Raw genomic sequence first — 25,190 nt, 5'->3', positions numbered from 1 at the left:
AAAATGGATAGAAAACAGTTTAAAAAATCCCATCAATCAGGCTCCACAAATAACCCGCACAAGTCATCTGTACACTTGATGCAAAAAGCTAACAACACAGCTAAACAGATCGCAATTGATGAAGAACTAGATACAATTATCACAGAGAAAGCACCTACAAGGGATTATTCCTCAAGGTGGTGAAAGAGGAAGGTTACGTTCCTGATCAAGTGTTTAATGCTGAGGAAACCGGACACTCCATTTCATCAAGCCATTAACGACCATCACAAAGGTAAATAAAATGACTTTATTGTACAGTACAGTTTATTTCTTTAATCTTAATACTATAGCACATTTATTATACATAAAATATGGTGTATTTTGTGTAGTTTTAAGGCTTAGAAAATTAGAAAGTAGAAAATGATGTTTGATGAGGACTTGGGAACGGATTATTCTCATTTGAATGGTTTCCTATGGGAAATTAATTTTTGGGATACACACTTTTCGCCTTACACACTCTGTCTGGGAACCAATTAAGTTCGTAAGCCAAGGTCCCACTGTACCACCACGTGAAGTGTTCAAGTGGTGACAAAAAGTGTGAGGAGGCCTTTCACAAACGACACAATTTCATTCCCTCCCAGTTTGGACTCGCCGTAGACTCGATCCACAAAGGTGATGGGAACCTATTAGAAAAGTTGAATCAGTCACCACATTTCTGTCATCAATCAAAATATGATTCTTATTTTCAGGGAATTCAGAATGCAACCGTTTGCTGACAACTACCGAAATGCACCTCGGGGAAGGAGGCATCACTTGACTTGTCATATAAAAAAGGAGTCAAGGGAATCCCAGCGATGCTGTCTATGTGCGTATGATGAACATTTGAAGGGCATTTTTTCAAACAGGCTTTCTAGGCTTGGTTTTATGTGGACAACTCACCTCCCCAACAGTGTACTTAAGCTGTCTGGCTCGTACGATCATCTCCATTTGAAAGACGTAACCTTTGGACACGCAGCGCTCAACCAGACATTCAAGGACTTTCTTCTTGTACAATCTGATGGTCACATAAAAGAAAAACATTAACATTTCCCTGAATCGTGGTGAAAATGATTAGTAATGAAAAATAAGAAATATCTGTACATCTATCTACGCTAGCAACATATCGTGACAGGCGGAACAAGTAAACTGACCTGCACTAAATGGCAGAATCTAACCATACTTAATAAACGCGTATTTATTTTGTTGTGACATTTATGTTTGGTGATTTGCACTGATTTTTTTTCCAAATTTAAAATATACACATCAGATAAAAGCAAGGGTTTTACTACTTGCATTAGACCTCACTTGAGGTACACCTTTAAAAGGGTCCAGTGTGTATTTTTGGACACACTCAAGCTTACCTGAAGCTCCCCGTGAGGTCTGAAGCACCGGGCCTCAACAGCACTTGCGTCAAAAAATTTGCACCCCGACTGAGATTAAGACAGAATAGAGAAAATGAAACGATAGCTCTGGTCTGTTTGTTTACCATGCATGCTCCTATCTGGTCAGTTTTGTTACCTGATGAGTTTCCTGCGGAGGTCCCACCCATAGACACCGCCGTTGCCTTTGTATCGAGTACCGGAAACTAAATCATAATCACCTTCTTTCTGCTTCCTGAACAAAAGGAAAATATGATGTGTCTTGTGTAAATGCAACAAAGGTGTTCCATTCGCTTCCAATGTTCCACTCTACCTCCGGAGCAGTTCCAAACAAAACCAAAAAATAAAATAAAATTGATACTTACGCAATGAACTCTTTGATGAATTTGGGCTGAAACAATAATGGTAAAAAAGAGGACAAAAGCACACTTTGTCAACTACAACATTGCAATTGACTGAACTGTTGGTTGCACTCACGTGATGTGAGAGATCAGCATCCATTAGGAAGATAAAATTTCCTGAGGCGTGTTTCATCCCATGGATATAAGCGGTGCCTTTGTTATTTTGGGAAGGCGAAAGGAAACAGCCGTCGAATAATGCATGTAACGCAAGACTATGCTTTATTAAATTATTATTAGTTTAAAATCAGGTATGAACTCACCCAAGCCTAACTTCGATGCTCGTGGTCGAAGAAGCTTAATAGGAGGAAATCGGATACTATGTTAATATACGCATCAAGTGCTGAAAGACAATAAATACAGTGTTGCGTCAATAATTTACGATTCTTTCCTCGCCATAAATTTTTTGGAGTTGTTCCGCCACTTCCAATGTCCCATCGGGGCTTCCGTCGTCAATGACGATGATCTCGTATTTGTAACCACTGGGGAAAAAAGTTAATGAGGCGATGTTTAAAAAGTCATGCAAAACTCAACATTCAACGTTAAGCAGGATAGCATAAATTTTAGGTACGTTTAATAGTTAAAACGAGAGGCCAAGCTAGGCTGAGTAACACCTCAACAGTGACTCGTTTTACATAAAACTCCAATTGGAGCGATCGTGCTCGTTCTCCTGGCCTCACCTTTCATCGAAATATTTCACCAAAAGCCACACAATTAAAGGGAGATTTTCCCTTTCGTTATAAGTGGGTAACAACACCGAATATTTATCCCCATCGTTTGATTTCGACCGTGACGTCTTCCTGGCTGACATGGTGACATCCGTCGTAGCTAAACTCGCCGCTCTTAAATTTGTCAAAGTAGAACGGGGCGTCAAATCACTTCCGGTTACTGATTTCAATGTAATATGTAAATAGGAAAAACGTGAACGTTTTTATGGGTAAATCTATTTTTTTGTCAAAAATTAATGTGTACTCGGATATAAAAGTTATTTAGACGTAATTAATGGAGTCAAATGAGCGCAACCGTTCTCATTAACGACCTTGAATATTATTAGTCTGAAATATTTTCACTACAAACGGAAACGGAACCCGGTCTTACACCAATGTGCTCTTAAAAATAGGAACGACTAGAAACAACCACTTAGTTTAAGGAAAATCTCTTTTTCTACGAAAAACTATTCTGTATTGTCATTGAATTTAAACCCGACACTCACGCGCAAACACAATCACGCGTGCAAGCACATAATAAATTGAAAATGACAATGTATGAATAAGAATGTATTATCATAAAGAATACTTACAAAACAACATAAATATTTGATTCAATGAATAATTGCATACTCTAAAAACAATATACATATACACAACATACTCACAGTCATTTATGCATGGATAATATAATAATAATAATAATCCATTTCATTTATAAGCGCCTTTCAAAACTCTCAAGGACACTTTACAGTCACAGGATATTTTTTCTGCGGGTGAGCAGCGGCAGCAACACGCGCCAGCGTTCACTCTACTATGGATTATCTAGTAACATTGTTTCTGAGGCAGTTTAGGTTAGAAGGTTAAGTGAAATGAGTGGAAATGTAACAAAATTATGCATAACTACAACACAGTGCATGAATACATACACACAATAAGAAAATATATCAGTGCGAATATGGCTTAGAAATACAGCACCGAATGAATCCAAGTGGGAAAATCTCACAGAAGCGGCTTCTGGAAACTCTCATCCTCATCAAACTAATAACACTTCACAACATAGCCTTTGGAAAATACAGATTCCTCAGTTCTTCACAGTTCGGCATCACAGGCATGTCCTCCTCTTCCTTCTTCTATTTCGCTTTCTCTTGAGATGACATAAGCTTGGGAGCACTGCATCAGCTTAAGTGCAATACTGAGCTCCAGAAGCATTGTCAATGTAAACAGGCGTACTGCTGTGATGTCATCACCACTTATTATTTCAAATTCTCTTAAGGCTGGTAGCCGTAATAATTGTCTTCTGGAGAGGGACACAGACACAGTTAACGTCAGTCAGTATGGTGTAAACTTCACAATTTAAGATTACATTTCATCAAGTATGTTTCTGTCTGTTAGTACCATATTGCTAAAGCTCTGGTCTCGACAAAAAAAAGGTGACAATAGCAATAAAATAAGTATGAGATATTTTAAACCAGAGATGTCCAACTTTTTTTAAACCAAATATCTACTCTTCAAGCAGGTGACATGATACCCCCCGCCCCCACCTTGGTGTTCAGGCTCGTGGAGCTTATTTTTCCCTTGTTTTTTAATTCTTCACTTGATAAACTAGTGTTTAAAATGTTTGTCTAACGATGTAGTTCCAAGGGTTCTAATCTAAACTTCCTGTGTCGAGTACACATGTTCTCCCTGTGTGTGTTCACCGTTCATTGTAAATTACTCAAAAGTCAGAATTTGTGTCAAAACAGAATTGTGCTCAGTGATTGGCTGGGATAGGATCCATCATAGCCGTGACTCTAAAGAGGACCAACACGATAGAAGATCAATCCACACTGTCTTTGCAGTGTAAATGCTAACCCGTTTGCTGAGGAACTCTGTGGCAGCCTCCGCTGCTGTCACATACTCCAGGTGGCCCGATCTCACCCGGCTGCCCAGAAGTTCCAGGAATCCCTGATTGTCCCGGCTTTCCATTTTCTCCTTTGGGCCCTAAACTTCCAATCTTGGACTCGCCTGAGGAACCTGTGGACACATACACAATGATAAGCAAGTCTTATTGACCAGTTCTATACAAGCCGCTATTGTCTCCGTAATTGTCATTTGTGGTCATGGGCACTTTAGATCCATTGTTTTCAAAATCAAATAATGTGAGGAGTGGTGAGTTTGAGAAGATATGAAATATATGGACAGTATTTACAATTTAAGTTGTTACTACAGTGAAACCTCGGTTTACGAACCCCTTGGCTTACGAACTTTTCGGTTTACGGACATTACATTTATGAAAATTTTACCTTGGCATACGAATTATTTTTCGGGATACACACGTAGCTGCCACAATGAGTGATGTGTCGTTCGTGAACGAGCTTGTTCTCCTAACAAGGAAATCGCAGCGGACTTTTTTTTTGTCCTCTATTCCCCGCCCCCAGTCTTCGGTTAAAGCCACGTGATTGGTCAAGAAGGCAGCAGTGGGGGACGGGGTTACAGACAGACAGAGAGAGAGAGAGAGAGAGAGAGAGAGAGAGAGAGAGAGAGAGAGAGAGAGAGAGAGAGAGAGTGAGGTCGTTCTCCAAAAAACAAAATGGTGTCTTTGGTTAAAGCCATGTGATTGGTCAAGAACCCAGCAGTGGGGGGAGGGGGGGGGTTAAACATTAAAGACACAGGCAGACAGAGAGTGAGAAAACACACACACGAAAGGGAGATGACAGAGCTTGAAAACAAAAAAACAAAAAACAAAAGTATGACAGCGTGACAATAGTGAGAAAATGGATAGAAAACAGTTAAAATATCCCATCAATCAGGCTCCACAAATAACCTGTACAAGTCATCTGTACACTTGATGCAAAAAGCTATCAACACAGCTAAACAGATCACAATTGATGAAGAACTAGATACAATTATGGTAGAGAAAGCACCTCCAAGGGATCATTCCTCAAGATGGTGAAAGAAGCCTATGTTCCTCATCAAGTGTTTAATGCTGAGGAAACCGGACACTGCATTCCATCAAGCTATTAACGACCATCACAAAGGTAAATAAAATGACTTTATTGTACAGTACAGTTTATTTCTTTAATCATAATACTATAGCACATTTATTATCCATAAAATAAGGTATATTTTGTGTAGTTTTAAGGCTTAGAAAATTTGAAAGTAGTAAATGATGTTTGATGGGGACCTGGGAACGGATTATTCTCATTTTAATGGTTTCCTATGGGAAATTAATTTTTGGGATACACACTTTCGCCTTACACAATGTCTGGGAACCAATTAAGTTCGTAAGCCAAGATCCCACTGTATAGGCAATTTGAAACCTATATAGGGGGGGGGCGTCATTTGATCACAGAATCCCTGTCCCTCTAATAATTTGGAATATTCATAGAAAAAGTACCTGGATGGCCTCTGACCCCCGGGGGACCTTGTACATTAGCCCCAGCATCACCTTTTCCCCCTGGCAACCCTGGCCTTCCTGTAGAGAAACGATCAGCAAAGTACAAACTGGCACATTTACATTCTGAATAGCTCAAGAAGAAGTGAAAATCTTCATCAGAAGGACCTTGTTCTCCAGGGTAGCCAGGTCTTCCAGGTCTCCCTCGAGGGCCTATATTCCCCTGGTTTCCCCGAGAGCCTGGTGGACCTGTAGAACCTGGTATTCCTGGCTCCCCTGGAGGACCCGCGAGCTCCTCCGTGGGAGCTGGCTTCCGGGCCATGTCATCGATGAACATGTCCAATTTCCTCACCTCCTCTGACAAACAAACAGAAATTCTCATCATCCTGTCATGTTTGTATTGGATGTGGAAAATGGAGTGCGTGGATACGTGCATGTTTACAAAACCAACCCCAATGGGTGATTTGAACTTAGTTTTGTGCAACTCCTGAGGCATTTTTTCAGAAAAAAAATGGATTTAGCAATACAGCTTTAGGCTCCACTGTACTTTATCCTAATTATTATTATTATTATCGTCATTGTGTTGCATTCAAAGAGTTACATACTATGAACAAGTTGTTGACACGCCTCTGTGACAAGCTGATAGATCATAGCCATGGACTGAGGTTCCCCCTGTAAAACGTGAAAAACATCTGTGCATGATATTAGTTTCATATTTACATGCAAAAATCTCACCAGTAACATAATGCCCCCCCCCCCCACACTTTTTTCGCACTGGCAAAATCACAAGTGAACCGATATATTTCAAAGACTTAATTTACCAAAGCCACGTCTAATACAAAATATAGATTTTGTGACATCTGGTTGCTGTACACCTATGTTGAAATGTTAGTTTTGTCTGATTACAGTTATGAAATCCTTTTTTTGCGGAGCGTCAATTACTCAAGACTGTATTACAATTGTTAAAAATGTCCTTAAAGCTCAGCAGAAGGCTCGTTGAAACCTACCTTCTCTCCTTGCTCGCCTTTACTCCCCGGAAGACCCTGCAAGTCCCCAAAAAATATACATGTTAATAAATAAAAAAAAGGCGGCGTTAAAGGACAACCGACACCACTTTTCCGTATCAATTGAGCCGTCAGGAATCCAATGTAGCGTCCCAGAAAATGCAGAAGATGGCGCCCAAGCTCCATTGGAATTTGCTGCTGGGAATTTGTGTCAACTAGTATGAAATAGTAGTCTTGTTGCAACACACAACGATTCACCATCGCGTTATTTATGAGTTTTCCTTCTAATTTCGTCATCAACACGAAGTTTTCAGACCAAACAAAGTACCCAAAAATGCATTGTGTGTCGCTTTCTCGGTCAGGGGCGTTCCTTCCGTGACGTCACGTAAGGAATCGTCACCAACTCAAAAACAGGACTTCCCGAATATTCAGCGTGAGTCTTAAAAGGTAAAATATAGCTATATGCGGTGGAATCTTTGTAAAATACGTTCAGTAGAAGTCATTTGAAGCCATTTTACAAATTATGGAGACAACTTGTCGGTTGTCCTTTAACTGATTTCGCGATTGGTGCCTTTATGACCTACCGTCACCCCCCTAGATCCAGTGTAACCTCTCTCCCCAGTGGTCCCCGGGTGTCCTGGTATACCCTGGAAGCCCTGTAATAACAATAAATAGAACATAAGGTTTACAATTAAATGTACAAATCCAAAGTTTAGGGAAAAAGTGATTGTACAAAGGGGAAAAAAAGATACAAGGAGGAAGAAATCATTTATCCAACAGAAAGCTAAATTAAACGTGAAGTCGAATCCAGCTAACTCGGGCGAGAGGTGGACAAGTATGTTCTCATAAATTAATCTTTTTCATCAAATCAAAACAATGTCTTCCGATTTGGATAAGATGCTTTCTTGTTACACATCCAGTTATGAACATGATTCAAATAGTTCTGAAGAGGAAAGCATACATGTTTGCAATCGATTAAAGAAGTAATTCCGTGTCATTTTGAGGCGTCTGGACTCCAATGTAGCGTCACAGAAAATACAGAAGATGGCGCCAAAGCTCCGTTGGAAAGAATCAAATCGTAGTCTTAATGCAACACAACGATTCACCATCGCGTTATTTATGTGTTTTCCTTCTAATTTCGCCATCAACACGGAGCAACACGAAGTTTTCAGACAGAACAAAGTACTGCAAAATGCATTGTGTGTTGCTTTCTCGGTCAGCGGCGTTCCCTCCGTGACGTCACGTCAGGAATCGTCACCAACTCGAAAACAAGACTTTCTGAATATTCAGCGCAAGTCTTATATGTAAAATATAGCTATATGCGCTGGAATGTTTGTAAAATGCGCTCAGTAGAAGTCAATTGAAGTGATTTTACAAATTATGGACACAACAAAGGCTCCTTTAAAACTTCATCTTACTCTTGATCCAGTAGGGCCAGGTGGACCCATGTTGCCTTCAACCCCTCGGATGCCCTGTCAGAAAGTATGATGAGAACAACGGAGGAATGCAACATCTACAATTTCTTTTTTGTCATCTCACCACGGGGCCGGGAGGACCCAACTCCCCTTTTGGCCCTTGAGGCCCTTGTACACCCTAAAAAAAATTGACACACAGCGGTCAAGGCAGGAGTGGGAACTGATGGTTTTTTAAGGCTTTTTGACAGTAATGTGTTGATTGATAAGCGTGCAATGTGTCACCTGAAGTCCGACTCTACCAGGATCTCCCTTTTCTCCTCTTTCTCCAGGTGGACCCTAAGAGGAGGAATATGGTTGATGGTTGTTTTTATTGATATCCTTAACTCATTCCCTGCCATTGTCCAATTTATTTGGGAATGGCAGGGAGTGAGTTAAGGATATGAATGACGTGGAGCGCCATTGGCGAATTTGTTTGGGTTTTGTTATTTCTTGCGGGGGAGTGCGTTTCAAGACATTTGGCAATGTTTTTCCCTCCCATAAGGGGCAGTATTTTCATTTTTTACAGCCGCCCCCACTTTCAATGCAGATAACTCTACAACCAAGTAAGCTCGAAATAAATGTTTTTTGCTAATGAAAGAAAACAGTCTAAGGTTTCTTACGCTGCATTGAATGTTGATGTAGTCCTAAAACTCAATATTCTGTGGGTCCTGCAATTTGAATGAAAATGACAAAAATCCTGGCACTGGAGTGGACACCTTTTTTCACATCGTCTGGCAGGGAATAAGTACATAGGACCTTATGGAAAATATACTTATTTTTAATGGCCTGTTTGTATGTACATAATCGGGTCTCTGGATTGCCTTGTACACCCATCAAGTGTAAAATGACATGAAAAAGGAAATATTGTATGCTACCATTCCTAATCATTTGGGTAATTTCAGGAAAAAAAGTGATAGAAATGTGATCAAAGATGAAGGAACTGTTTCGAATTATGAACTTGGATTTTATGCATTTTTCTTTGACAGCTTGACAAACTCTTTCTGTACATGTATTTAACTTTACATGCAAAAAAAAAAAGATTAATTTAACTTCTACTCCATTATAATTGTTGCCATGAAGAGATGATGTCAAAATGGACACTTTTCTCAATTGTCAAAACGTCATCTTTGACAGACTTCTTTCCCATACGTGCTTACAGCTTCATGAAAAATGAATATTAGATCAGTCTTGGCAAAATTTGGGCAAATTACTGCTATTTTGAAAATTATATATATATGATATAATCAATCTTTTGTCCATTGTACAAGGTCGATATGGTTTGAATACTTCTGGCAAGGAAGGTTACTCACTACTTTCCCATCCACGGTCATTCCCTGTGGCCCTCTGCTCCCCAGTGCTCCAAGCCTGCCCTCGAGTCCAGGTTTGCCTGGAGGACCCATCTCACCCTGCAGCACAAAAACAAATATTGATCATTTGAAGGAATGACCAAGAGGGCTGTTTTTTTCCCCCATTTGAAAATGTACTGTTTATTCAACTGTTATTGAAAGGACAACCGACGCCTCCGGACAAGTTGTGTCCATAATTTGTAAAATGCCTTCAAATGACTTCTACTGAGCGTATTTTAATAAGATTCCACCGCATAAAAGCTATATTTTACGTTTTAATACTCGCGCTGAATATTCAGGAAGTCTTGTTTTCGAGTTGGTGACGATTCCTGTCGTCACGTCACGGAAGGAACGCCCCTGACCGAGAAAGCGACACGCAATGCATTTTGGGTACTTTTTAGAAGGAAAACACATAAATAACGCAATGGTGAATAATTGTGTGTTGCACCAAGACAACTATTTGATATTTGCTGACACAAATTCCCAGCAGACAAATCAGCCCATTTCCAACAGAGCTTGGGCGCCATCTTCTGCATTTTCTGGGACGCTACACATCAGTCCCGACGCCTCAAAATGACCCGGAAGAACTTCTTTAATCGATTGCAAACATTTATGCTTTCCTCTTCAGAACTATTTGAATCATATTCTTAACTGGATGAGTAACAAGAAAGCATCTTCTACGAATCTGAAGCCATTGTTTTGATTCTTGAGCAATGCAAGAAGTCTTGGTGTGACGTCACGAACAAGGGGGCGGGCCCTTCTGAAACTGGCCACTTCCGGTTTCAATTTGAAGTAGTTTTTAGACACTTAACGTCATTTTTATTGGTGTTTTGCATTTGACTAAAAATATCATCCTGCGTGTTTTGGGTATTTTAGATGCTATAAAACGTTTTTCTGATGTCAGTTAGGAAACAAAAAAAAATGCTGTCGGTTGTCCTTTAAATTAATGTGATAAAGGGTTTGCTCACAAGAAAATATTCAATATGAGAGTTTTAAATTGTCCTCCAGATTTTAGTTGTCATGTTTAATTTCGCAGGATGATGCGGAGCCAGATCTGGCTTACGAACCTTGAGTTTGACACCTGCGTTACAGGACATGAATGCCTGAAAGTTTGAAGAAGGGACAGGCAAGCGGGATCTTTGCTTTTGTTTTCAATGGAAACTGCATCACTTCATTTACCTTGTGTCCTTGTTCACCCTTGTCACCTTTAATACCACGGGAACCAGGCTTGCCCTGAGAACAAAGAAATACTACAATGTCTTCCAAATATTGGCATTTAGTCGAATTTCTGACATACTATTGGACCAGGGGAACCAGCAGCTCCTGGAATGTCAGAGGAGCAGGTACACGAGTAAGGCTGAGGAGGACAACTTTCCTCGTCTCTCTGAGGGCAAACAGACATGAACAAACCCACATCAATGTAAATTTCTCCACTGTGAGACTAATAAAGGCATATCCGGTCGATATTTCAGTCAAAGAACAACGACTGACCATTGCGGGCAGCTCGCAGCAGGCGTCCTCTGCAGCCCATGTTGTGTTACACACTATTTCGAACGATTGCAACTGGAACTGTAGACAAAGGCACACAATATAAATGTTGAACATGCGACACGACATTCTCAGGGGAGCATATTAGAATAAAAGTCAAAGTACCACAGCCGAGCCACTTTTGGGTCCTCTGCTCCCCGTCAACTTTCCCAACATCTCAAAACCATCTGTAGGAAGGTTGCCGAGAGGTCGGGCGGGCCTCTCGCCCACGCGCTGGCAATCCACAGACAAGGAGACGGCGACCTGGCTGACCGACAGGTGCACCTGCCACAATTCTTCAGTTACTTCAAATACATTTGAAATGCCTTGTCAGTCTTTTGTTTGTAGAACCAACTTTGCATTTTGTTGTAATCAGCAGCATTTCTTCCACTTATTTTGAGAAAGCACGGTGTCCAAATATAACCGTTTAAATGAGGATGACTACTGAATGTGATTCGAGGGTGAGATATTAAACTACAACCTGATCATGTAACTGAATTATACACTTTGAGAACATTTTCAACACACATCACACGCAGACAAAATGAATACATAACCAAATAAAAATATGTTTGATGTGTCATGGACTTCATTTTGACGAGTAAGTCAGCTATTTTCATCGCCAATCAAACAACATTTTTATAATTGATTAATCTGCCATTGTGCAATACTGTATATAAGAATCAAAAGGGGTTTGGGGAAAACATTTTCTGCTTTCAGAGGCAATATGGGAGCCTTAAAGGACAACCGACGCCTCTGGACAAGTTGTGTCCATAATTTGTAAAATGGTTAATAAGATTCCACCGCATATAGCAATATTTTACCTTTTAAGACTCACGCTGAATATTCAGGAAGTCTTGTTTTTGAATTGGTGACGATTCCTGACGTCACGTCACGGAGGAAATGCCCCTGACCGAGAAAGCGGTACACAATGCATTTTGGGTACTTTGTTTGGTCTGAAAACTTCGTGTTGCTCCGTGTTGATGGCGAAATTACAAGGAAAACACATAAATATCGCGATGGTGAATTGTTGTGTGTTGCACAGACTACTATTTGATACTAGTTGACACAAATTCCCAGCAGAAAAATCAGTCCATTTCCAACAGAGCTTGGGCGCCATTTTCTGGGTGCTACATTTCTGTGCAGATGCCTCAAAATGACACGGAATAACTCCTTTAATCGATTGCAAACATGTATGCTTTCCTCTTCAGACCTATTTGAATCATATTCATAACTGGATGAGGAACAAGAAAGCATCTTCTCTGAATCTGAAGCCATTGTTTTGATTCTCCAGCAAGGCGAGACGTCTTGGTGTGACATCACGAACAAGGGGGCGGGACCTTCCGAAACTGGCCACTTCCGGGTTCAATTTGAAGTCGTTTTTGGACACTTGAAGTCATTTTTATTGGTGTTTTGCAGTTGACTAAAAATATCAGCCTGCGTGTTTTGGGAATTTTAGATACTATAAAATGTTTTTATGATGTCAGTTAGGAAACAAAAAAGTGGTGTCGGTTGTCCTTTAACTGAGTTGGAATGGTGGTAGCAAAGTAGCTGGTTATGATCTGCATTTAAAATAAACTTTTGAATAGGATGCAGTCATCTTAACACATTTAAGAGAATCATTTTTTTTCAAGGTTGTTCTCTTGAATGCACGCCTACCTTTCAATAGAGAAATGACACAACCAAATAAATCTTTACTCATCTGCCTCTTTCTCTAATTGTATTTGACAGGTGAATTTTAGTGGCCTTGAGGGTGAAATGCTCCTTCCGCCAGTGAGAATCAATGGAATCTCAACGGCTCCTACTGTAAGTCCCTGAAGCGCAACAATTCATGTGACTGGCATCAATCCGTGTGAATGATGACAAGCTTGCAATCTGATCCAACCAACAAGTTTTATGAAACTTGGACCGATCATCAAAACTGTCTTCAGCGTTCTGCCAAAAATCAACACAAGCAGATGCCAAATTCTTAACTTTGGCACTGAATGCAAGAACGAGGAACTCAGTGGAAAAAAACGGTTTCTCACAGTCTTGTATGAGAGTGGCGGGAAATTGCTTTGCACCTTGCGCAACGCTGTCATGGAGCACAAATAGATCTCTATAGACAATTATTTTGAGACCATGAAACTATGCAATGGCTGAAACAAGCTCACAGACCAGTCAAGTCTTTTTGCCCTGCAATTTCATCATAACCGCAACTCAGACAGATCTGCCAATTTTCCCAACGGCAAGAAATACGCTGTAAAAATATATTGACGTGATTCTTGGAATAGTTTCACAAAAGCATCGCACAGACAAGTTATTAAGACACCTGGCAACTGTTTTAAACGATGAAAAAAAAGAATTATTTTGGTCTCCTTTAGGCAAGTTCTTACTGTATATAAGTTTTATGTTGTATTTGCTCACCTTGTGAAAACTACCGTAGAACAACCTGTGCACCTGTGGCTGGTCAAAGGTCAACTGTTGCACTTCGCCGCGGTAATCCAAACTGAAGTACATCAGCTGCTTGGTCAAGGCTAGTTTCAAAGGGCAAAACGGCAGACATATTGAACAGTGAACATTGCAACGTGAAGTTGGAATATGTTTTTGGCATGCTGCAGTTTCTAATGTCAACATTCATTTGAAATGAAATACACATTGGTTGGACTATTGGGCAAAATGTAAATTTGCCCAATTTGTACATTTCTCCACCGCGAGACTAATAAAGGCCAATCTAATCCACTCCAATCCAATCCAATATGACATTTTTAGTTGAGTGTTAATGAAAATGCTACAATGACCTTCCATTTGAATTCGAAGGCATAAAAATGAAATTCTCACAAGTCAATGAGCCCGAATCAGTGGCATTGTTAATGATTATAAGTGATTGTAAAACTGACAAAAACAACAAAGGTAGTATTGGCTCAAGACATTTTGTACAGTATCGTGGACAACTCAGTGCCTTGAGGCATCTTGTTCAGTCGATGACCTTATGACCCCATACGAGAGCGGGATAATGCAGAACTCACGGTCCAGAACCACCCCCATCTTGGGTTGGAAGTCATTATCTGTGAGCTGCCAGAGTGCAAAGGGCTCTTTGGGCGTTTCCTGCAGTAGGCGGAAGGCGATGCTGATGGTGTGCTCGGGAGAGAAGCCGACGGGGTGGATCAACCTAACGGGAGACAGCGACTGAATGATAATGACGCATTTTAACGATCAACGTCACACAAAATGACGTAAAATCACTTGTTGGTTAATTGACTTAACTTGACTAGCACAATTTGTCAAATGCTTGCCCGCAAAGCAGCATGCTTTTGAGGGTTTCACACCTCCAACACACCCAATTGATGATTAGCAATGTTGTGTTGGAGATCGGGAAACATCTGCTTATGAATCGTGGCCCTTGCGAATCAGAGCTTGACACTTATGCCTCAGAGACTAGACGATAATAGTGATAGCAGATCTAGGGAAGAGAAAGACGGTGTCTCACTTGGTGCTCTGTGTCAACTGGATGTCCCTGTACAAAGTGTAGGTGGGAAATGTGTTGAAGACAAAAGGCTCTGCGGCGACCCCTTCCACAGATGAGTGGGCTTTTGGCGTGAGGCCAAATGCTTCCATCATGTCAAAGCCTGGACAGACACACGTATTAATGAGACATTGTGCTGCAATTATTGCAAAGGAGTTTTGTTGTTATTCTTCTTCTTCCTATAATAGTGAAGGTAGCATGTTTTACCTTTCACAATACTGTTTCTGATGGTGACTTCGGGACAAACTGTAACAAAATAAGGCAACTTTTTAAAAAAATCCATTTATGTATCTCAATGTTGAGACAGTATCTGCTAACATTGATCAATGAGTGTTATTACAGTAAATACACAAAGGTGTTTCAATGTTGTTGTTGCTTTTGAATTTTTCAAGATGTTTGTCGGTGCTTCAGGATGTTTTGCCTTTGGTTGCGCGAAGCACATTGAGGTGTCTTGTGTACGACGTGCGCTACATTAATAAAGCCGCTTTGCCTTGCCGTCAATAATCAATCACATGAACAAGTGAATCGAATATGCTCACCTTCATTATGAATTGGGTACCGACGAGTGTTGATAGGAATTTTAGCTGGGGCCTGAGCTGTGAAAGAACCAACAAAACAATGCAACAAAATCATCAAAATCAACTATGAATGTCCAATATATTTGTATTGATTAGAACCTAACGTCTTGATATAAACTCATACATTAGATGAAGTACTTGTCAGAGATATGACAGTCAGACACTGTGGACAGAGACTCGGAACCAGAGAGATTGTCCCTACTGCGGGCAGTAAACGTAGTCATCCATGACATACGTCTGAATTCTGCGGCCCTCTGCCAAGCTATTTATTGAGAGTATATGCAAATTAAAGTGATACCTTAGTAAAACATAGTTTTCTTGATTATAATACCACGCCTCTGGACGTTCTGAGCACCAATAGCTGTAAGCAATAAGACATTGTGTTTTCCATGAACTGTAACCTGGCTAATGACCTCTTCCCGTGATAAGGAGTTTGAAGTCCTATATTACTCCTGTGATAAGGAGTTCCCCAAGTCCTAAATTACTTTTGTGATAAGGAGTTCCCCAAGTCCTAAATTACTCCTGTGAAGCTGACCGTTTAACTTGCTGTGTCTATTGACCTGATTGACCCCAGGTTGTCTGTGCTTCAATTGTGTTGTGAGTCACAAGTGTTGACTAACCATATAACAGCATGAAACTTTTAAATATGATAACTTCTTATTCTGTCTAATCTCTATCAGTACTACAGCTTCTAATGTCTTATTACAGTCAATGCCCTCCCCCCCCGCCCCTCCCCCAAAAAAAGAGAAATGCACTGGTATCACGAAGAAAGCACGTAAGCTTGAGAGCTCTACGGTAGGTGTTAAGTGGGATCACCTCAGACCTGTTGGATGCAGAATGGAGACGGCAGCACCTTCTGCTGATCCCAGATTTGAGTGCACACTGATGCGATACAAGGTCTCCGCCTGGAGCCCCGTGAAACACTGAGTACTGCTGAGCTCATCCACTCTTTCCTCCATTGACACTTTATCTGCACTCATGAAGCATGCATGACAATTGAGTTCATTACATTTATAAAGGCTTTGAGGTACAAGACCAATCATTACGATGCCACCGAAAATTACCTTTGACCGACTGAATAACAATACGGTAGCCGTCGACGACTGACAGGGGTCTCCAAGACACACAGATACTGGAGTGGTCCGACCGCACAACACTCACACTGCTTACTCGGAGACTGGCTGCCAAAATGGAGAAAGCAAGTGAGGAAGAGAGAATCAACATGATCAATTATCATCTATCATACATGTACAGTTTCAGAAATCATAAAGCGGGAGATTTTCGTACTCGTGCCTCTGTGGTGCGTGTTAAAATAATGTGAGTGTTACAAAAATGTCAATTAGAAGTAAATAAAACATAAAAATGCTTGATAAAGTTTTTTTGATACTTTATCATGAACAATGCCTTCATAATAGTTTTTTGGACAATGAAGAATGCTAAAATGTCATAGAATCTAGTTATTTTAACAGACTATTTGTAATATGGATGGAAGGAGGGATCCATGTCTTAAATGGAAAAAAGGACTTCCGATTTGTGTGTGTTTTTTTTTTTGCATTCATCTCACTTATTGACTGCAAAATCACAGCAATTATGACTTGATGTAAAAATATCCGACCGATAAACCCTAGTGTGTTTGAGACCTACTGGTTTTGCCCTGTGCTGAACCACTGCCTCCTTCTTTGTTGCGGTATTCTGCCGTAACGAGGATGCTGTATCGTGTGTCTGGTTGTAATGAGTCCAGCACCACATGCTTTTCACCACCTGGAACTAACACCTGAACACAATAACGCGCCTCTCAGGTCCACTGCTTGAGTAAAGCAAAGGTGATGCGATGCGAGTTGACACTTACAACGTTGTCCTGGTTCTCAGCTCCTGTCAGTGCACTGTAAGAGACACGATATTGCAAGACATGAGCATTGGGAGGAACCCAGCTGACCATCATGCTGACCGGCGTCTCCTCAGAGACGGAGACGCTAGATGGACCCCCACCAGACACTGGAGAGACAGCAAGCAAAGAAGCAACATTATTCATAGTGCGGGGAATTAATTAAAGGACAACCGACGCCTCCGGACAAGTTGTGTCCATAATTTGTAAAATCGCTTCAAATGACTTCTACTGAGCGTATTTTACAATGAATTTCTGGTGACAAGAGATAAAGCAAAATGTATTTTGTGTGCAAACTGTGTAACATGTCACAACCATAAGTGACTCACATGTGCTATAGCGTATAGCCACAGCTTCACTTTGAGCTCCATCTCCATACAGTGCAGACAGAGAGATTTGGTATTCTGTGTTGTCCTCCACTCCTTCCAGGATGACCCCTTCACTCTCTCCACTCACCTTCAGCTACACAACATATGAAGTTATGAACCAAATTTCCACAGTAGAAAGCTATGAATAGTCAGTGCATAAATCCATACCTGTCTCAGATTTCCTCCACCTAGGGAGATCCATTTGATGAGGTATGAGATGACATCATCAGAAGCAGCCTCCCAACGTACTGTGATTTCACTCCCGGAAAAATTGGTCACCCTTAAGTCTGAAGGGGAGGGTACTTTCACTGCCAGGGAGACAAATTCAAGTTATTTGCTGTATAGATTAACCTGCAGGCCAGGTGTAAGGTACGAGTCTCTTACATGTAGTGATGTTACTGGTGATTGGGGCAGAAAAGCCTTGTGGGTAGCGAGACTGGACTGATATCAGATACTGAGACAGAGAGGAAAGACTCTGCACCAGGACTGAGCTCTGTCCTGTAACCTCCATCTGGAGAGAAGAAAAAAAAGAAGAATCAGAACTCGAGTTCAAAACTGGATTGTAATAAGCAGAAGAATGCCTCTATTCTTGCCAGTGCAACCACTACATCGAAAACAAGTATACAAAACTACCTGCAGTAGAGATTGTGATATAACCTGGACTGCTTAGCAGTCAATCATCAAGTACGTTTTTGCCAAATCACTGCTTGCACAATCACGATTTCAGCTTGATTTACACACCTGATGTAGTTTGTTCCGAAGTGCATATAAGTACATGTCATTGCTTTGAGAGAGCAAAAAAACTAAACAAAAAAACATAGAACAGAGTATGATGGGAGTAGAATCATGTATCCTCCAAATTGGAAAAAACAATCGGATCTAGCAAATATTACCAATGCACCATAACACATACAAATTGGAAAAAAACTAAATGTCTGTCAAACTGAGAGAAAAAAATATGATGGAGACATTAAACCAGAATCGGGCACTTGGACTTGCAGCGTAATTACAGCCTTGAAACTAACTTGTAAATTTTCAGGTATGTGGGATGAAGCCGTGTGTAACCACAGAATAACCCACATAAGCATGGGGAGCACATGCAAACTGCAGAAAGGAGCAGAAATTCAAATCCTCAGCCTTTTCACTGTGAGACAGAAGGGCTTCATCCTAACTATACCATCTTGATCAGCCATGAGGCAAACAAAACAACAACACAAATGGAAAACACAAATGGTCCATAGCTACACTTAAAGGACAACCGACGTCACTTTTTTTTCCTTAACTGACATCATAAAAACATTTCATAGCATCTAAAATACCCAAAACACGCAGTATGATATTTTTATTCAAATGCAGAACACCAATAAAAATGACTTAAAGTGTCCAAAATCTGCAAAAAATTGAGCTGCGAATTGGGCATTTTCAGAAAGTCCCGCCCCCAGTTCGTGACGTCACGCCAAGACGTCTTGCATTGCTGGAGAATCAAAACAATGGCTTCAGATTCGGAGAAAATGCTTTCTTGTTACACATCCAGTTATTCCGTGCCTTTATGAGGCAACATTGAGGGGAAATGTCTCACCGAAAAAGAGGCACAAAATGGCGACCTCCTGTGGCCACCTCCGTTTCCACAGGCTGATAAATTCCTTATATGGAGCTTGGACCCCCTCTTCTGGCGGCTTTTGGGTGCAACACGAGGTCCTCGGACCAAACAAGTACAGCAAAATACATTGATGTGATGGAAGGACACAATGCGTCTTTTTTTCGGTCAGGGGCGTTCCTTTAGTGACGTCACGTACGGACTCGTCACCAACTCAAAAACAAGACTTCCTGAATATTCAGCGCGAGTCTTAAAACGTACGATATAGCTAAATGTAAAATATAGGGTTACCTGCTTGACTTCACTGCCATGATTAGTGCTGTAAGTGATTCTGTGAGCAGGGACATCCACAGCTCCAGGCACCCAGCTCACCCTTAGCATACTGTGGGTCACCACTGGAAAGCTTACACTCACGGGCGAGGGGAGAGGAACTAAACAGAGGAGGATTAAGGGCAAAGACGATGTGAACAAAAGTGATGCAATTACTTTCATCAGTTCCACTAAAAGAGATGTGATGGCATCTCTTCCCTTTCATCCAAGCACTTGTAATTCAATTCCAATGCAAACTATGCCTTTGACTTTTATTGAAGAGGTATTGCAGTCGGAAGAATGAAATCATAAAAGCGCACAAGAGGGTAAGTTTTTGTAAGAGTGAGTAAGAATAAAAAAAGCAGGAGATGGTGTCATAAAAAGACAATGGGGTAATACTGCAGAAGAAGAAACAAAAAGGCTTTGTGGAGCGCGGGCTTACACGTGGTAGCGACAGCCGTGACGGGATCACTGGAATCTTCGTCATAGAGAGCATAAAGAGTGACTGAGTAGTCGGTGGCGGGATGTAAATCGTCCAGCTCTAATGTTGTCCGCTCTGCGCCAAACTTCTCCTACAGTCATTTTAGAAGAAAATTGCAATTACAAAACACTCCAGCTTGACTCCATTTTGAAGCATCGCGACTACAGAATAGTTGATGTCAATCATTTACCATGACTTGATTTCATTTGCTTTATTCCGAGTGAGTAAAAAGACTATATTTTGGGTCACTGAATCCCAATATATCATCGCAATATGCTTCCGAAAACAAGAGCAACAACATGATGACAACAGTAGACGGAGGATTATAGACTGATTATTAAAAAAAAACTAAACACTCCCAAATTATAATAAAATGCAAAACTGTGCTTGCATAAGAATAAGAATAATCTATTATATATTGGTGGAACAGTCTAGCTGTGAATGTCATTTTAGTACACAAAAAAATGCAATCACTGCACAGTTATTAATGCTACGTACCTCCGAATGACATTTCAAAAACAGTGAGGTCCCGCTCTCACCTCCTTGGCGTCATCCGGCTCTCCATGGTTGAGTGCCGAGTAGAGGATCAGGTACTCGGTTGCCCCTGGTGCTGCACCCCAGCTCACTCGCAGTGTGCTATAAGAGGAAGCTGTCACTTCCAGGTCGGATGGCATGGAAAGTGGCACTGAGAGAAAGACACAAAATAAAGGATGTGGAAAATGGAAAACGTCACACTATAACATACTATTTTTGGACTTTATGTTGTTTCACCTTGTCAAAGACTTTTACAACGACAAAAAAAACTCTAATTCTAATGATAAGTTCAAACGAAAAGAAAGTTAAAATAGTGGATTCACATTTTTTTCTTTTGTCTGTGCAGAAAATCTACCAGAGTAAAACATGACAGGAACCAGGACGCTTCTCACCTGTGGTGACAGTTCCCCGGAGTGCCAGGCCAACGCTGTGCTCATACACTGGGAAAATGGACACATGATACAGTGTCTGTGAGGAGAGACCTTGGAGCAGCACAGATGACTCCGAGCCCGCCAACACCACCTTGGAGACAGAGGGCAAAAGTTCAAGTCTGTCGGAGATGCAGGGTTCTGGCTGTGATGCAGCAATTTAGCTGGGTTCTTTAAAAGTCACATTTCTTAAAGGACAACCGACGTCTCCGGACAAGTTGTGTCCATAATTTGTAAAATCACTTCAAATGACCCCTACTGAGCGTATTTTAATAAGATTACACCGCATATAGCTATATTTTACGTTTTAAGACTCACGCTGAATATTCAGGAAGTCTTGTTTTGAGTTGGTGATGAGTCCGTACGTGACGTCACTAAAGGAACGCCCCTGACCGAAAAAAAGACACATTGTAGCAGTCCTTCCATCACGTCAATGTATTTTGCTGTACTTGTTTGGTCTGAAAACCTCGTGTTGAACCCAAAAGCCGCCAGAAGAGGGCGACCAAGCTCCATGGAAGGAATTTATCAGCCTGTGGAAACGGGCTGATTAAGTCCTCACAGGAGCTTGGATGCCATTTTCTGCCTCTTTTTGGGTGATCCATTTCCCCCCAATGTTGCCTCAAAATGGCATGAAATAAATTATTTAATCGATTGCAAACATGTATGCTTTCCTCTTCAGAACTATTTGAATTATATTCATAACTGGATGTGTAACTAGAAAGCATCTTCTCCAAATCTGAAGCCATTGTTTTGATTCTCAAGCAAGGCAAGATGTCTTGGCGTGACACCACGAACAAGGGGGCGGGACCTTCTGAAACTGGCCACTTCCGGTTTCATTTTAAAGTCGTTTTTGGACACTTTAAGTTATGTTTATTGGTGTGACTAAAAATATCAGCCTGCGTCTTTTGTGTATTTTAGATGCTATAAAACGTTTTTCTAATGTCAGTTAGGAAACAAAAAAATGGTGTCGGTTGTCCTTTAAATGTCAACTCGTGTGAAATGATATCAGAACTCCTCAGACAGGTGACACGTGATGATTAAAAAGAGATAGGACCACACATTGACTCCTTCCGACGAAAATGGATGAAGTACTGGAATAGTATCTGACCTCTTGAGGACTTTGACCCTCTGCGCTGTGGTAGACCACCCTGTATTGCTGCACTGGCTTAGCAGGGTTGGTCCAATGTAGCTTTACTTCTCTGGAGCCCAGGGAGGAGAAGCGGAGGTCAGTGGGACTTGGGTAAGAAAGGATCGGGTCTACTGTGGGCTCTGGTTCACCTTTGAGAACAAAAGGGATGATGTGATGAAATGTGTCCAAAAGATAAAAGCAAATAGATACACAGATGGGTTACAGCAAGCGATATTTGCAATATGCATTGAACAAAATTGATAACTCATACATGCGCACGGGTGAAAAAGCTGAAATATCTTGATTTTCGTGAAGGTTCTTCCCCGTTGAGGGTATTCAAATTTGGCAAACAGTACTAGGCTTTTACAGGAAGTTCTGGAGGCCCATTTCTCTACATGCCTTCGGTGCAGCGGACAATTTGATGACTAAAAGTAGACTAAACCTCTGACCAGCTGAAAGCAAGTCACAAAAGGATGCATGCTCAAGGATGGAAGGAAATTTCCAAATGCCCACTCTGCAGCAGCCAACTTGATATACTCCACAAATAAAAAGCTCTTACATTTCCTTAAAAATGTCATTTGGATATATCAATGTTCTGCATGGACTCCAAGGAGTCAATTTATGCTTCCGTCATGTAGAACTTGCACCATTCCTGAGTTACAGTAATTAGTTAAAGAAATAAGAAGAGCTCCTTTTTCTAGCTGTTCCTGTGGCTTATAGAGTGTATCAACATCATGAATGCTAAATTACCCTTTATGATTCCGCGGTCCTCTATTCTCCCACATAGAATATGCACCAGTCGGGCCACCAGTTTGCTGAGCAGATGGAAATCGTTGACGTTGTAGACATTGGAATCCACCGGCTCTGAAGCCACTTGCCTCAACTCGGCCTCATCAGCATTCTTGACACCTAAATGCAGAATATAAAACAAACAAAAATTGCATCTTTTAGCCAGAATCTGAAATGTATTGACGAACCAAGACTAAAAAGACTAATGATGGTACTATCGGACTATAAATACTTCACATCCAATTCACACCACCCAAACTTTGCACTTTTAAAATCTCACCTACAGCGATGATCTCCACACCAGCATTTTTGACTCGATTTGATGCGGCGATGGCATCATCTTGCGATTTCCCATCCGTCAAGAGCACAATGTAGAAGGGCGTGTCTGATCTTGCGCCCGCTTCGGCCCTCAAGTTGTCCTCCATGACGTGGCGGAGCGCTTGGCCTAGAGATTCATGCATCAAGTCCAATCAATACACGTCTTATGAGCATTAGACAACAATATTGCATCGTTGTTAGAAATTCTGCCTAAAGAATACCTGTGAAAGTGTTTCCTCCCTTATAGCGGAAATTCCTGACTGCTTCTACTAGTTGGTCTTTGGTGGTGAAGTTATTCAGCTGCCACTCTGTTCGCGGGTCTCCACTGTACTGGGTAAGGCCTTGAAGAAGAACACAGCGTGTTTAAAAGTCAACCGACGTCACTTTTTTGTTTCTTAACTGACATCAGAAAAACGTTTTATAGCATCTAAAATACCCAAAACACGCTGTATGATATTTTTAGTCAAATGCAAAACACCAATAAAAATGACTTAAAGTGTGCTAAAATCTGCAAAACATTGAGCTGCGAATTGGGCATTTTCATAAAGTCCCGCCCCCAGTTTGTGACGACACGCCAAGACCTCTTGCATTGCTGGAGAATCAAAACAATGGCTTCAGATTCGGAGAATATGCTCTCTTGTTACACATCCAGTTATGAATCTGATTCAAATAGTTCTGAAGAGGAAAGCATACATGTTTGCAATCGATTAAAGAATTTATTCTGTGCCATTTTGAGGCAACATTGGGGGGAAATGTATCACCCAAAAAGACGCAGAAAATGGCATCCAAGCTCCTGTGAGGAATTAATCAGCCCGTTTCCACAGGCTGATAAATTCCTTCCATGAAGCTTGGTCGCCCTCTTCTGGCAGCTTTTTGGTGCAACACGAGGTTTTCAGACCAAATAAGCACAGCAAAATGCATTGATGTGATGGAAGGACTGATACAATGTGTCCTTTTTTCGGTCAGGGGCGTTCCTTCAGTGACGTCACGTACGGACTCGTCACCAACTCAAAAACAAGACTTCCTGAATATTCAGCGCGAGTCTTAAAAGGTAAAATATAGCTATATGCGGTGGAATCTTTGTAAAATACGCTCAGTAGAAGTCATTTGAAGCCATTTTACAAATTATGGACACAACTTGTCCGGAGACGTCGGTTGTCCTTTAAATCAGAATCAGAAAGCCTTGAATAGTCCCACAGTGGGTTAATTTGCAATCTAAATCTGCAAAATTGAAAGGGGTTGTGGTGGGGGGGTCGACAAAAAGAAATAAAGTATTGCCTGTACAAAAAGATGATAGAAGACTAAACCGTACAACTGCACAAAATATTTCATAAAAATAATTGTACATAGTGCAAGTATAAAAATACAGTACAAAGCATATATGATATATGTAACTGTATTTACTCTACATAAGGTGTGCTATTTACAATGTATGAGTTCAGTTTTTTTTAAGTACTGACTTGTACAAAACAGTCACACCTTTCAAACAAATACAGAACTACAATTGCACAGCCAACCAATAAATAATAAGCCTTACCAATCTGAATGTTTTTTGGCCCGATGCGGAAGGGTGTCATAAGTCCCTCCAAGAATTCCCTGACCCGCCTGAAGTTGGTCCGTCCAATACTCCAAGAACCGTCCACCAAAAACACGATGTCGGCTGCGGCATCACTGTTGCACTCAAACGGTTTTCTTGGAAAAGCACCTAAAAATAAGACAGCACTCAAGAATTTAACCCAGAGAAGTCTGTTTTTTTCAGGAGCTTCATGTCAATATGAATATTATTGAATAACTGACAACTTCTTATGCTCCATGACACATTTTCTCATGTCGATAGATTTGAAAGAGAACGCCAGCGGACAGAACATGCAGCAGCATGATGCATGATGCCATCATCCGTTTAAATGCGTGTTTCCTTGAACTCCAGGATGAGTGACGACATTTGCCCCGTGGCCGAACAACATGGCTATTCATTTTCTTTTCCTGTTCAATAAACACTGTCATCATGTCAACACACATTCTGTTTTCAAGGCCCTTTAGTCTCAAATCCACTACACAGG

General features: G+C 41.0%; 2 protein-coding genes across 5 annotated transcripts in view; both read right to left on the bottom strand.

Annotated features, from left to right (window-relative positions):
* Positions 1–272: 272 nt before the first annotated feature.
* dpm1 (dolichyl-phosphate mannosyltransferase subunit 1, catalytic) lies at positions 273–2,663 on the bottom strand. The gene is made up of 9 exons (XM_089014265.1): positions 2,476–2,663; positions 2,178–2,277; positions 2,059–2,092; positions 1,875–1,951; positions 1,763–1,788; positions 1,537–1,632; positions 1,380–1,448; positions 919–1,033; positions 273–662 (listed from the first exon to the last, which is right to left on the bottom strand). Exons 1-9 carry the CDS (start codon positions 2,604–2,606, stop codon positions 558–560), a joined length of 753 nt encoding a protein of 250 aa, XP_088870391.1. The 5' UTR covers positions 2,607–2,663; the 3' UTR covers positions 273–557.
* Positions 2,664–3,488: 825 nt separating this feature from the next.
* Positions 3,489–25,190, bottom strand: part of col20a1 (collagen type XX alpha 1 chain) — a 30,134-nt gene continuing 8,432 nt past the window's right edge. For all 4 annotated transcript variants that reach the window (XM_089014206.1, XM_089014218.1, XM_089014215.1 and 1 more), the window contains 36 exons: positions 24,668–24,835; positions 23,352–23,471; positions 23,093–23,257; positions 22,774–22,932; positions 22,003–22,172; positions 20,859–20,988; positions 20,472–20,617; positions 19,894–20,023; positions 19,434–19,573; positions 17,930–18,056; positions 17,714–17,853; positions 17,507–17,639; positions 17,142–17,287; positions 16,937–17,066; positions 16,357–16,473; positions 16,116–16,262; positions 15,254–15,310; positions 14,922–14,960; positions 14,679–14,817; positions 14,218–14,360; positions 13,616–13,725; positions 11,336–11,494; positions 11,174–11,251; positions 10,980–11,066; positions 10,862–10,915; positions 9,647–9,742; positions 8,580–8,633; positions 8,422–8,475; positions 8,301–8,354; positions 7,467–7,538; positions 6,886–6,921; positions 6,484–6,550; positions 6,047–6,235; positions 5,882–5,959; positions 4,357–4,518; positions 3,489–3,802 (listed from right to left, as the gene is read on the bottom strand). In XM_089014206.1, coding sequence (XP_088870332.1) covers positions 3,774–3,802; positions 4,357–4,518; positions 5,882–5,959; positions 6,047–6,235; positions 6,484–6,550; positions 6,886–6,921; positions 7,467–7,538; positions 8,301–8,354; positions 8,422–8,475; positions 8,580–8,633; positions 9,647–9,742; positions 10,862–10,915; positions 10,980–11,066; positions 11,174–11,251; positions 11,336–11,494; positions 13,616–13,725; positions 14,218–14,360; positions 14,679–14,817; positions 14,922–14,960; positions 15,254–15,310; positions 16,116–16,262; positions 16,357–16,473; positions 16,937–17,066; positions 17,142–17,287; positions 17,507–17,639; positions 17,714–17,853; positions 17,930–18,056; positions 19,434–19,573; positions 19,894–20,023; positions 20,472–20,617; positions 20,859–20,988; positions 22,003–22,172; positions 22,774–22,932; positions 23,093–23,257; positions 23,352–23,471; positions 24,668–24,835 — 4,025 coding nt within the window. In that variant the 3' untranslated portion in view covers positions 3,489–3,773. The remainder of the gene's footprint in view (positions 3,803–4,356; positions 4,519–5,881; positions 5,960–6,046; positions 6,236–6,483; positions 6,551–6,885; positions 6,922–7,466; positions 7,539–8,300; positions 8,355–8,421; positions 8,476–8,579; positions 8,634–9,646; positions 9,743–10,861; positions 10,916–10,979; positions 11,067–11,173; positions 11,252–11,335; positions 11,495–13,615; positions 13,726–14,217; positions 14,361–14,678; positions 14,818–14,921; positions 14,961–15,253; positions 15,311–16,115; positions 16,263–16,356; positions 16,474–16,936; positions 17,067–17,141; positions 17,288–17,506; positions 17,640–17,713; positions 17,854–17,929; positions 18,057–19,433; positions 19,574–19,893; positions 20,024–20,471; positions 20,618–20,858; positions 20,989–22,002; positions 22,173–22,773; positions 22,933–23,092; positions 23,258–23,351; positions 23,472–24,667; positions 24,836–25,190) is intronic.

This window comes from Hippocampus bargibanti, linkage group LG01 (genome assembly GCF_051943395.1).
Source record: "Hippocampus bargibanti isolate YZ-2025 linkage group LG01, ASM5194339v1, whole genome shotgun sequence".
NCBI classification, from domain to species: Eukaryota; Metazoa; Chordata; class Actinopteri; order Syngnathiformes; family Syngnathidae; genus Hippocampus; species Hippocampus bargibanti.
This window is presented reverse-complemented; position numbering and strand designations above follow the sequence as displayed.

Excerpts from the sequence above, each read along its gene's own strand:
- dpm1 (XM_089014265.1), bottom strand. The coding sequence starts at position 2,606 with ATGTCAGCCAGGAAGACGTCACGGTCGAAATCAAACGATGGGGATAAA. Across the intron at positions 2,278-2,475 it reads GTGAAATATTTCGATGAAAG|TGGTTACAAATACGAGATCA; the intron begins GTGAGGCCAGGA and ends TTTTTTCCCCAG. Across the intron at positions 663-918 it reads TTAAGTACACTGTTGGGGAG|GTTCCCATCACCTTTGTGGA; the intron begins GTGAGTTGTCCA and ends CTTTTCTAATAG.